Source organism: Dendropsophus ebraccatus, chromosome 10 (genome assembly GCF_027789765.1).
Source record: "Dendropsophus ebraccatus isolate aDenEbr1 chromosome 10, aDenEbr1.pat, whole genome shotgun sequence".
In the NCBI taxonomy this organism is placed as follows: domain Eukaryota; kingdom Metazoa; phylum Chordata; class Amphibia; order Anura; family Hylidae; genus Dendropsophus; species Dendropsophus ebraccatus.
The window spans coordinates 92,261,011-92,274,976 of record NC_091463.1 but is presented as its reverse complement, the minus strand read 5'-3'; the positions used below and the strand labels follow the sequence as shown (position 1 = coordinate 92,274,976).

Here is a 13,966-nt window from a genome sequence, read left to right as displayed (position 1 = left end):
ATCCAAAGCAAACAGCGAGTTATAATACATTATACTTGAGCAGCGTGACAGCTGGGATTACACGTGGGCACCGAGCCTAGATACACTTGCCTGCATTATGTCTTTTTTATATACATATAAATGCCCTAATGAGAGCCATAAAGGGGGGGCAGTGGTCTGTAGACAGGGTTTAGTCCCGGCGCTGGTCTGTGCCATGTTTCCAGCTACCAATTAAACTATAGAGAATACTTAAAGTGAATGCGCATTTTCCAAAACCCCCTGGTGACTTTTTTGATATAACGTCATAGGGGTCACAGCTCTGTTTGTCTGACACAGAGCTCCAAATCCTCTACATAGATGTACAGTAAAGGTAAATGCTACATTTTTAACTGCTTTTTGCTGCCAGTAGAGGGAGCTTCAAAGCTTACGCTCTAGACATTGATCTTTTAACCGGACACCAGCCATTGAGTCTATCTGTGTAGGCAAGGCCCCTTTCCTTCTCACTCCTGCCTCCATCAGCCATAGTAATGTGGGAGTGAGCACTGCTATAACTTATAAAGACAACTCTGTGAAAATGCATCTGTGCTCAGCCTGTGGCCTAGGGCTTAGACAACCATGCTTCTGTTTATGCATTCTGGTACCTTTGGAGATATCATCTAAAAGCTATCTTACGCGCCTCCGCTTTCCGCTCAAAGAATTGACATGTCAATTCTTTGAGAGGAGAGCGGAGGCATGCGAGTCCTCCCATAGACATGTTGATTGCCACTGAGGCAGGCGGTATTCCCACAATTTTGCTCAGTGTGAACATACTCTAAGGCAGTGTTCCCAAACCTCTGTCTCTCCAGCTGTTGCAAAACTACAACTCTATTTGTAGTGTCCTAGTAAAAGCTCTGGTTAGGTGCTACATGTACTTTTATATCTAACATCAAAGTGTTACCTAAACACTAAAACTGTTGGAACCTTCTAGAAGAAAGGTGGAGCTTAATCCTGGCCCAGCTTCTCTTAAGTCAGGGTCTATATAGAGGATCCTGAATTTGAGTTAAGGAGAGTAAGATGCAGGAAAAGTTTTTCTCTAAGTATAGCCTGTGAGGGGAAGTTGTGCAAGGACCTCACAGCTTTGGATTAGGCTAGTAATTCCCAGCCTGACTTAGCTTATTTGTGGATTTTATATTACATGTTTTCTTAAGGATCTGTACCCCGCAGCTGGAAACTGCAGTACAAGGATCCTACACCTCACAGCTGGGACCCGTACTGTTGAGAGAAGGATTGAAGAAAGACAAGAAACTGTGAGCTGAGCAGTTGTGTTCCTCCATCTGAGAAACGCTGACTGCTAAAGGGCTAAGGAGAGAGAATAAAGAACTGCATAAAAAACCTGATCTAACCTCAGGCTAAAGACTGTTAAAGAGAACTATGTTTGCTAGTTACCCCTGTCTCTGGAATTTTTGGGGCACCCAAAAACCATCAAGGGAACCCCAACCTTCATCAGCCAGACATTACACACACGGGGAGTGCCCTAGGAGACTACTACTATTATCATGCCATGTACTCCAGCAATCATGACTACAGCGACCCCACCAGAATGTGACCATCTCACCCACACTATCTCAATGACCTCCATCACCGTACAAGCTCCCTGGGATCTTGCACTATCACCCCCGAACAGCCGTCAGTGCAGGACTTCCTGACATAACTCAATAGTAGGCTCCCCTGGTAGCGACTACAAGCAGCCAGAATCCTAAATCTACATCTATCCAGATCATTCGCACCATACAGAGCGCAGAATATTGGACCCAAGACTACCACAACAGCAAATTATACAGATGTTTTGCTTTTACACCACTGTTTAGTCACAGTTGCCTGCATCATCTCAGTAATAACTCTGCTTCGACAGCTCTTCATAAAGTTGTTGGACATTGAACAGGACATAAAACAGGAATAAATAAGTCATTGACTCAGCACATCGTAACTACTTTCTTCCAAAAACCATAGAAATGTCTAAATTTACGAGCCATCCCCGCCATCCTTCTCATCCCATGTCATTCCATGACACCACCAGCAGATCACCAATGATGCCAGTTCTATGACTTTCATGTTGGCCTTGGTCTCCACTTATCGATACTGCTGACAGGTAAGTAAATAATGTTTCCCGTCATTTGTAAGAAGGGAAGCTGCTGATTGAATACAATGGGATGGGGGATTTAGAGCAGAAGGACCATAGGCGGGAACGGCCACGAACTGCATCGAACTATTCAAAGCTGGCAACGGTATTAAAATATGTTTTTATCTTCTCCTCCCACAGAAAATCTGACTGCTGTCCAGTTACAATGAGTATTTCTGCAGTCTGTGAATCTGGATAAACAGAGCTTTATGGGTCTAGTGGGAACGCAGTGATTGTTAGCCATCGTGCCAGAAATGGACTGAGACCTGCCTCTCACCCTCCTCCCCCAAAAAACTTCAAAGTACATTTAAAGGGCAAACGTCCTAAAGACAAAAGCACCTGGGTTGAGATGATGCAGAGCCAGTCTACGTTAGCAATGCCACCCAAGTCTAGACTATCCACGTGGCTGTATTACTGCTTCATGCAAATTAAGATTATTATCTGTAAGAATCCAATAGAACAAAAAAAAGTACTACTGGATGCTGTATTGTATAGATATTGTGTTAGGTCTCTACACGTGAGAGGTCTAGACTTATACTCACAAGGCATACAACAGAATGTGGAGAGTCTACTGTCCTTAGTATGAAGCCAAATACAATGGAATCCTCTTCAACAAGACCACCCAAAATTGCAGTTTTGGCAACATTCTCTGAGCCCGAATGCTCAGCATTTGACTCCCATTGGATAAGTTAGATGCCACCCTAGGGAGTCCTGGAAAACTTGGATACAGCTAGGGCAACATCTAACTTCTACAGACGCCGGGAGTCAAATGCCGAGTGTTTGGGTTCAGAGAACGTTCTTGAAACTGAACATTTTGGCAAGTCCGCTCCTTTCGGAGATGACACTTGCCAGTTCCTTGGCCATATACAGTTTTGGTACTATGCAGTTTATGTATTTCATGTTCATACAGTTTTGGTACTATGCAGTTTATGTATTTCATGGTTTATACTTTGGTCATCTCAGGTTCACAAGTTGTGTTTTGGTCTAGTAGCTCTCTGAATCTAAGGAAGTAGTAAGTAATGTCCTCGAAATGCTTTGTACCTATCCTACTGTCGGTAGCTCATAACATTTACAATCTGCTATTCATTTTTGCCGAGTAGCTCTAATGTGGAATTATACTCTGGTCTACAGTAAGTCTTTCCTTTTCCCCAAACTTGAAATACTGTGTAACCAAAGGGATGGGCGCGCCTAGGAAAGTTCATAAACATAAACGAGTGGGTGAAATGGAAAAGTTATTAACATTTCTAAAAAGTTGTTTAATGGCTGCAAATCCTGGTAAACCACATCTGTCCCAATCATCAAGCCATAGTGGTCAGGGATGATGAGGAGAACCATTGTGATTGACAGTGGCAGAATCAAATATGGAACCATTTAGGTTGGGAATAAGGTATGGGATTATTCTGGGGACAATAGACTGATGGGTTGGACTTACCCGCACCACTCTGAACATTACCACAGCAGCCTGAGGAGCACTGTCCTTTTATGTCCCGAACTAACTTCTCCAAAATTGCCAGGCGTTTGAGCAGCGCTCGTACCCCATCTGTTTCTGGACATGGAGGCTGTGGAGCAGTGGAAGGTGCTGACAGGGACCACCCAAAAAGGACGATAATGAGACATAAGGAAAGGAGGGACATTATAAAAAGTTTCGTATGGAGCCTGGATCACCTGTGAAAAGGAAGAGGAGATGTTAGAGGATAAGATGTTTATACAGTGGTTTCTAAGAAAGTTAAATGAAAACATACTATCCATCCACAGCTACCTCTAGGAGGGCTACTTTGACCCCATCACCCACAAATGTGCTCATGATATGAAAAGACAAAAAGGAGGGAAGAATACGGAAGGAAGAGAATAATAATTGATGGACAAAAGGGAGGTATAAAAGTAAAATGGGGTAAAATAAATTAGGATGGAAGCAAGGAGGATGGAAGGGGAGGAAGCAATGGAGGGCAACAGAGGAAATGTATGAAAAAGAGAAGGTAAAAGAGGAAAACAAGGAAAATGGAGAGTGAAGAGAGAAGAAGAAATGTGTGAGGTGAAAGAAGAGTGAAGGGAAGGTAGGCATGAGGTAGTAGAGTAGTAAAGGGAAAAGTGAAGGGGGAAAAGGATGTTCTGAGTTAGAAAGTAGAGGAGTAGTGAAGAGAAGAAGAAAGGTATGAACTGCATGGAGTTGAGAAGAGAAGAGAGAAAGGAAGTTATGTAGTAGATGAGTTGTGAAGAGGAGAGGAGGAGGAAGGTATGGGGTAGAGGAGCAGTGAAGAGAAGAGAGGAAGGAAGTTATGAGGTAGAGGAGTAGTGAAGAGTAGAGAGAAAGGAAGTTATGAGGTAGAGGAGTTGTGAAGAGGAGAGGAGGAGGAAGGTATGGGGTAGAGGAGTAGTGAAGAGTAGAGAGAAAGGAAGTTATGAGGTAGAGGAGTTGAGAAGAGAAGAGGAGGAGGAAGGTATGAGGTAGAGGAGTAGTAAAGGGAAAAGAAGTAAAGTGTGAGACAGAGAAAAAGTGAAGGGGGAGGAAGAAAGTTCTGAGTTTGAAAGTAGAGGAGTAGTCAGGGCCGATTCAAGGGTTTCTGCCGCCTGAGGCAAACCTCAGGCGGCCGCCCCGAGTGATAGCCGGCATCCCCCCGGACCCCCCGCACACCCGACCGCCCCCCCCCCCCCCCCCCCGCCGCCATCTACTCACCTGTCCCACGCCGCAGCCGGCCCGCGCTCTCCGCTGTCTCCACATCCCGTCAGGTCCCGCGATGTCACCCTGCAGCTGTCACGGACCTCCAGGCTGTGGTGAGTGAGTGGGGTGATCGGGTCGCGCGGGGCGGTCCCGCGCGACCTGATCACCCCAGCGCGTCCCCCACCGACCCCGGGCACTCACCACAGCCTGGAGGTCCGTGACAGCTGCAGGGTGACGTCGCGGGACCTAACGGGATGTGGAGACAGCGGAGAGCGCGGGCGACGGGACAGGTGAGCGGCCGCTGTCATTTTTGTTAAGTGATACTTAACAAAAATGACAGCAGGGGGGACATAATGCCGCCCCCTGCCGGACCGCAAATTCTGCCGCCTGAGGCGGAAGGCTCATTCCGCCTCATGGCAGAAGCGGGCCTGGGAGTAGTGAAGAGAAGAGAAGGAGGAAGGTTTGAGGTAGTCGAGTAGTGAAGGAAAGAAGAAAGGTATGAACTGGATGAGTAGTAAAGAGAAGAGAGGAAGGAAGCTATTGCTGTGAGGTAGATGAGTAGAGAAGACAAGAGAGGAAGGAAGGTATGAGGTAGAGGAGTAGTAAAGGAAATAAAAGAAGTATAAGGTAGATGAGTAGTGACGAAAGAGAGGAAGGAAGGTAAAAGGTAGAGGAGTAGTAAAGCGAAGAGAAGGAGAAAGGTATAAAGTAGGGAGAAAATAATCATTTGGGACTTCATGTGTCAAGCTTTCCATTTCTTCGTCATATCAAGTTCAATTCTGAATTGTATTTTCATTTTTTTTCTCTCATGGATTTTTACCCCACCTTTTCAAAAAGTCACATAGTATAAAATTGTTAAAAATTCTTTATACTTAAACTACACGCCTTTCATACTGAAGCCATACCAAAGTGACTAAAACACGGAAAAGATTTTTTGAGACTTTTGAGAAAAACGAGGCTTGTAAATAAAAAAATAAATAAATCTGGTGTACAGTATATGGCCTAACAGGCAGCTACAGAAGGCTAAGGAAGCATATGAATAGTAACTAGAGACAGGTGAAAGTGAATTATGGGGGAGGACAAGAAGGACATGATTACACACAATTAGAAGTGTCGTGCTGTATGAATTCCATATGGTTTCCTACGGCCTGCACAATATCAAAACAAAAGCTGAAAACAATCTAAATAAACTCCAGGGAAAGCTCCGACAAGGTCTCCCAATCAAGACTCCTAGAAAGACAACGCAGAATGCCTCCCCCCATCCCAGAGACCGTCCTTCAGATCACAACGAAAAGTCGTCAAAACAGGATTTATATAAACATTGTTTGTGCCAAGCAAAAACATAAAGATCTCAGGTTCTCTTAGACATCTCCGGGATGAAGTCTGGCACCTCCGGATGGGATCGGTATGATGGGAACCTCATTATGAGCTCATGAAATTACTCGGAAGGGTGAGTCTCAGGTTTCCACTTAAAAGTCTCATCGGGTTCATTCCAGATTCCATTTGTATCATCACGTATCTAGAGGGATTATCTGTTACGGAGATTGCAGAGGAAATCTAGGAAATGTTCTAGAAAATGGAGGGTTGAGATTTACCAGGACATCTGGTCTTAGAGTTTTTGGATCAAGTCACGTTTCTTTCAGTTCCGGCATTAAGCTTATCTATATTGTACCACTGCCCAAAGCGGATGTCTAGGATTCGAAAAATATGGCTGCTTTCTTCCAAAATGGCTCCATACCTATCCATGGGTTGTGTCTGTTATTGCAGCTCATCTCTATTGAAATGAATAGAGCTGAGAGGCAATACCATACACAACCTGTGGCTAGGTGTGGCGCTGTTTTCTGGAAAATGGTCTGTTTCATGGTCCCGTAAAAGTATGCCCATGACACTTTGTGACAAAGAAATACACAGGTCTCCCATTTTGACATAGACATTACAGAGAGTTGTCATCCACTTGTGACCCCCAAATATGAGAGTGAACAGAGGGCTTCTCTGTAAAATTGTCCTCTGCTCTGGTGACCTGGCACACCTACAGTATATACTACTGTACATGGCCAATTATTTGAAAAGCTGTCATGTAATGCCACAGATCCCTCGCAGTCACCCGTATACTGTGTACAGCGGGGTGTAGAGAACCCAAGAAAAAAAGGTTCAAATCCAGAAAACTGATGGAAGTTTAAAAAATAACCTTCATAATGCATAAAATACATACAAGCACTAGGGCGTCACTGTAATCGTCCTACGTGTTTCTGGCACATTGATCACACTTATTCACCCTTTTTTTAATGGAATCTAGCTTTATGTACTGAAATTAGAGATGAGCGAACCTCGAGCATGCTTGAGTTCATCCGAACCCGAACGATCGGCATTTGATTAGCGGTGGCTGCTAATGTTGGATAAAGCCCTAAGGTTGTCTGGAAAACATGGATACAGCCAATGACGATATCCATGATTTCCACATAGCCATAGCCAACTTCAGCAGCCACCGCTAATCAAATGCCGAACGTTCGGGTTCGGATCAACTTGAGCATGCTCAAGGTTCGCTCATCTCTAGTACTGATCTTGAATATGGATCCATGTGGCAAACGTGGAGGAGAGCAGTGAGCTGGCTTACACCTTTTACTGTAGAGAACCCAGACCTGCAGCCATCAACTGATCATCTGATCAGCTTCTATACAAAATTGCTTATTTTGTTGTATTGGCCAGTTAGTCAGGAAATTTGGGCTTCATTGAAAGGGGTGGGCATACCCATCACAGTTTTCGGGACTTGTCTCCAACTTCTCCCATCATGCCCTGACAGCCGCTGTCTGACCATCTCCCCTCTATCTCCCAGGGCTCACGTCTTTGGGGCACAGGAAACTGGTTGCAATGTCACTCACAACATTCTATCTTACAGCTGGAGGATCAGAATATCAAAACGCAGATGCTGAGGTGTAAATCGTTGCTCTAAGAGGAACATCAAGCAATTCCTTAGCATGTGCCAAAGGAACAAAAGGTGTTTACTGCTTGTACTGTAGAGAATTCTTCGAAGCAGGAGTCCCAAAGGGTTTGACAGAAAATCCTGCCCTTGTCTCACAGCCGTGATGTAATAAATGACATATTAGCAGCATAAACAGCTCAGCAATGATCACCTCTTTCCTTCTAACTAAAAGATTCCATTTCCTTTGGACTTTTGTTGGCCGCCTGGGAAATATTTCGGTTACATAACTCGTGCCCTGTGTCCAGGAATTCCACTGCCAGGTTACGACACCTCGGCAATGCTGGTGGATAATGCCGTCATACGGTGAGTGCCATCAGACGCCAGCTATCATTAACCCCTGGACCACAGTAGACCACTAGGAATGCCGACATGAATTTGTTTGTTAGTCTTATTATGGTTGGCACATGGGGGAATTTTTATGGTGCCGTAGTAATTTATTTGCCCCTGGTGGTCTAGGGCAGTAAACTTATTATCAGCATCCCTGGCGGTCTAGGGGAGTAGGAGGATTAATAGACTGAAAACCTGAGCCTCTCATAGCCATGCAATACTAATAATTCATCATTCACTTTCTTCAATTCTGAAACACTATACACAACATTGAAGTCACGGCCTACATTGCGATCCTCCTGGGCCTTGTTCACAGCAATAATCTGAGGAACATACAACCATGTATATTTCTTCTCCGAATCAGTGGATCCCAGGGCAAGGTAGGATTCTGAGAGGTAACAACCATATTTGTTTGTTCCACATATTGTTTCTGTGAATAAGGTCCAAGTGGATCGCAACGTAGGCAGCGACTGGGAATTGGGTTGTAAAGGAAAAAACATTCAATGCCTGTCTACAGCATAGGCTAGTATCAAAAGCTGAGGGGCAGGGTACTTATATGCTGCACTGCCTATACTAAACTGAAAATGGCTACACAAGCAGTTGGCTCTATAGTAAGTGTTAAAGGGGTATTCCACTCAAACATAAATTTTGATATGTTGCTGCCCATGATGAGAGTCACAATTGCTTCCATACTTGTCATTATCTATTCAGTCTCCTTCCCCCAGTTCTGAGCTGCCACTTTCTGTTGAAGACACAAAAATCTGTGTGTGAGCTTTTTTCTCTGTCTCCCCCTCCTCCCCCCTCCCTTCTGAGACGGCTGATGTAAACAAGTCCCTGGCAGGCTTTATCTGCAACATTTTAACTTATTTGTAATACTGGGAGGGTTATTCTGATGTTGAGTTGCTATTTAACCCACTGTGATTAATCCTCTCAGCATTACCTCTCAGCTACCTCCTGCGCCTGATCTATCATGCGCACCTGCAACACCTGCACCAGGTGCACGCCCGGCTTGCATAAACCTCTTAGCAAATCTGTGCAGGTTAATTTTTTTGAGAGTTTAGAAATTCTCTTGTGTTGTTTGTGGCGGTCTATAAGGCAGCAGGGTTCCCCCCCATGTTTGTTCCATTACCTCCCTGTAAGGCCTGTGCGGACAGGACCAGCGCTCTCACACCTTACATCCGGGAGCATGGAAAGTGATTATTTCCCAACCTGTCAGAGGAGACGGAGCTGACAGCTCCCGACATGAGATAATCCCCGTCCAGAATAAGCAATGTCTCTCATATTTAGCATTCCATCCAGGGGGATTGCACTTCTGACTTCCTCCAAGCAGCCTTCACTGGAGTTATACAGGGGTCACAGACCAGCGAACAAGGGATACGAGGCAGTGATATATACTGAACAATGAGATACTGCTACTCAGGCCTAAAGACCGGTCCATGATCTAAGGCAGGGGTGTCAAACTCAGGCCCTCCAGCTGTTGCAAAACTACAATTCCCATCATGTCTGGACAGTAGGAGCCTTAGCTTTGGCTGTCCAGGCATGATGGGAATTGTAGTTTTGCAACAGCTGGAGGGCCTGAGTTTGACACCTGTGATCTATGGGCTCGTTCCCCCGTTCCATTAAAACAGCACGGCCGGTACGGACAAGGGAAGCCCTGAAGTGGAGTCTTTCCCGCACGGCACCATGTAGTGTTTGAATATTTGCGGCAATGTAATAAAGCAGCCGCGCGGCTCTAACACTACAGTGAGGCGAATATATACACACTTTCCCCGGTCCCAGCATCATAGTGATACGTTGTGCCATGTCAGGAAAGACTCCACTAAAGGGCTTCCCCATCTGTGCTGTCCGTGTTTTTTTAACGGATTGGGGGAATAAGCCCTAAGGCTCCTGGTCGGAGTGAAACACAAACTTTAAGGGAAAGCCACCATCCAAAGGCAGTGTAAGGGGCCTTGTATATGCAACAATCTGCTGTCACTTGGGGTACAGGATAATGATGACACTTGGGGTACAGGATAATGACACTGACACTTGCGGTACAGGATACTGACATAGTGATACTGGGGGTACAGTATAGTGACACGCTGACACTTGGGGTACAGGATAATGACACTTTGGGTACACGATAATGACATTTGGGGTACAGGATAATGACACGCTGACACTTGGGGTACAGGATAATGACACTTGGGGTACAGGTTAATGACACGCTGACACTTGGGGTACAGGATAATGACACGCTGATACTTGGGGTACAGGGTAATGACACTTAGGGGGACAGGATAGTGACACTTTGGGGGACAGGATAATGACACGCTGACACTTGGGGTACAGGATAATTACACTTTGGGTACAGGATAATGACACGCTGACACTTGGGGTACAGGATAATGACACTTTGGGTACAGGATAATGACACGCTGACACTTGGGGTACAGGATAATGACACACTGACACTTGGGGTACAGGATAATGACACTTGGGGTACAGGATAATGACACACTGACACTTGGGGTACAGGATAATGACACTTGGGGTACAGGATAATGACACGCTGACACTTGGGGTACAGTATAGTGACACACTGACACTTGGGGTGCAGGATAGTGACATTTGGGGTACAGGATAGTGACACTTGTGGTACAGGACAGTGACACGATGACACTCGGGGTACAGGATAAGGACATGCTGACACTAGGGGTAGAGGTTAATGACTCTCTGACACTGGGGGAACAGGATGATGATACGCTGAGACTTAGGGTACACCCTGATATTCCATACAATGCTCCGCAGTTTCCTCCTCTCCAGAAAACTTCATCTCAACATTTGAACCTTAACACCCAGCACTGTCTCAATAACCTCCAGCACCACAGAGGACACCAGATTACACACCGGACACAGGACACTATTACACACAGGACAATATTACACACAGGACACCAGATTACACACAGGACACTATTACACACAGGACACCAGATTAGACACCGGACACAGGACACTATTACACACAGGACACTATTACACACAGGACACCAGATTACACACCGGACACAGGACACCAGATTACACACAGGACACTATTACACACAGGACACTATATTACACACTGGACACCCTATTACACACAGGATACCAGATTACACACCGGACACAGGACACCAGATTACACACAGGACACCAGATTACACACAGGACACCAGATTACACACAGGACACACTATTACACACAGGACACTATTACACACAGGACACCAGATTACACACCGGACACAGGACACCAGATTACACACAGGACACTATTACACACAGGACACTATTACACACAGGACACTATTACACACAGGACACCAGATTACACACAGGACACCCTATTACACACAGGACACTATTACACACAGGACACTATATTACACACAGGACACTATTACACACAGGACACCAGATTGCACACAGGACACTATTACACACAGGGCACTATATTACACACAGGACACTTTTACACACAGGACACTATATTACACACAGGACACCATAATATAGGGTGGTGCAGGATCTTACAGCAGCCTGTATTATGCCATCGCTAGATAACAAGAACACGGGACATCCAATTCAGGCTCCATAAACAGCAGCACCTGTAGGGAATCTGAGGCCCTTTTGTTGTCATCGGAAAATCTTACCGGGGAGAGATTTACATTTTCAAATACTTTAGTGAAGGTTTATATAAGGTGATGTCACAGTCTAAGACTCCTGGCAACAAGATGATATATACAATGACATATAATGACATAAATAATCATATACAACGATATAACATATGATGTAACCTGATATAGTATGATAGGATCCAATATCACTTGTTTTATATGTTATAGTATATTGTGATGAATAGATCACATGATCTAATATAATAAGGTGTAATAAATATAGCATGAAATAATATATATTTTATATATCTAGTATTAAGAGTATAATAACTGCAGTATGATATGTATGAGGTTATAATTTTGTATGATATGTTATCTTATACATTATAATATATTACAATACATATTATATGCTATGATAAGGTATATTATAATATAAATATATATATATATATATATATATATATATATATATATATGAAATGATACATATAATATGATATTATAGTGTAGTATATGGTAAGGTATATACAATTTGCTATGGTAAGATGTAGTAAATAATATATTAAGAATAATATGGTGTGATGTGATAGAATTGTGATCTATAATATGGTATGATAAGATATAATACGGTATGATAAGATATAATATGGTATGATAAGATATGATATAGTATAATATGGTATAATAAGATATAATATGGTATAAGATATGATATAGTATAATATGGTATGATAAGATATAATACGGTATGATAAGATATAATATGGTATGATAAGATATGATATAGTATAATGTGGTATAATAAGATATAATATGGTATGATAAGATATGATATAGTATAATATGGTATGAAAAGATATAATATGGTATGATAAGATATAATACGGTATGATAAGATATAATATGGTATGATAAGATATGATATAGTATAATATGGTATAATAAGATATAATATGGTATAAGATATGATATAGTATAATATGGTATGATAAGATATAATATGGTATGATAAGATATAATATGGTATGATAAGATATGATATAGTATAATGTGGTATAATAAGATATAATATGGTATGATAAGATATGATATAGTATAATATGGTATGAAAAGATATAATATGGTATGATAAGATATGATATAGTATAATATGGTATAATAAGATATAATATGGTATGATAAGATATGATATAGTATAATATGGTATGAGAAGATATAATATGGTATGATAAGATATAGTGTAATATGGTATGATAAGATATAATACGGTATGATAAAGTATGATAAGATATAATATGTTTGATAAGATATTATATAATATAATATGGTATAATAAGATATGATATAGTATAATATAGTATGATAATATATAATATAGTATAATATGGTATGATAATATATAATACGGTATGATAAGATATGATATAGTATAATACAGTATGATGATAAATTATATAGTATAATATGGTGTGATAAGATGATATAGATATTGACCTATAATATGGTATAATATGACATAGTGTAAGATATACTATATGATAAGATATGTTATAATATAACATAGTATGGCTAGGTATAATATAATATGACACAGTGTGGTAAGGTATAATATATTACAATAATATGACATAGTGTAAGATATCATATAATATGATATAGAATATGTAAGGGAGTTTATTGCTCAGAAAGTAACTTGGAGTCACTAACCTCTTCAGCAGGAGAAGTTTCTCTATGTTGGGTGAATACAATTCCAATTCTGTCAGGGGTCTTCGGGTGGCGCTGTACCTGTGGCCCCGTCCTTCCTCCTCCTGAGTCCCTCTCCCAATAGTCAGTGTGAGCTCTCCAGCCCGGTGTGGATGTGAATGGCTGCTATCCGCCCTGACTCCCTGTGTTCTGGGTAGCTGCTCAATGACTGACAGATGGAGAAAGAGAGAGAACGGAGAAGGGAGGGAGAGATACGTCCAAGTTATGATGTCATGGCTAAAATCCTGATCACATCTGTAATGACATCAATGCGTCTTCCAGGCTGCGCTCTGCTCTATCCCTCCCCTCATACTATTCCTTCTCTCCCCCTTCTACTCTCATCATCATCATCATCATCATCAATCATGCTTGTTTGGGATCTTGCTGATATTTACTATGTCTATGGGGCTGATGAATACCATAAGGCAGACAGGGTGGCCCCTTATCTACTCACCCCCACTCCACCCTTACCG

The 13,966-nt window shown here is 42.6% G+C and overlaps 1 protein-coding gene across 3 annotated transcripts in view; it reads right to left on the bottom strand.

Moving 5' to 3' along the window:
• TNXB (tenascin XB) overlaps positions 1-13,660 on the bottom strand; it is a 54,777-nt gene extending 41,117 nt beyond the window's left edge. For 2 of the 3 annotated variants that reach the window (XM_069944239.1, XM_069944242.1), the window contains exons 1-2: positions 13,458-13,660; positions 3,570-3,802 (exon numbers count right to left, since the gene is read on the bottom strand). In XM_069944239.1, coding sequence (XP_069800340.1) covers positions 3,570-3,771 — 202 coding nt within the window. In that variant the 5' untranslated portion in view covers positions 3,772-3,802; positions 13,458-13,660. Of the gene's footprint in view, positions 1-3,569; positions 3,803-3,879; positions 3,902-13,457 lie in introns of those variants that run through there. The other variant, XM_069944240.1, reaches the window with a different exon arrangement.
• Between the last annotated feature and the right edge of the window lie 306 nt (positions 13,661-13,966).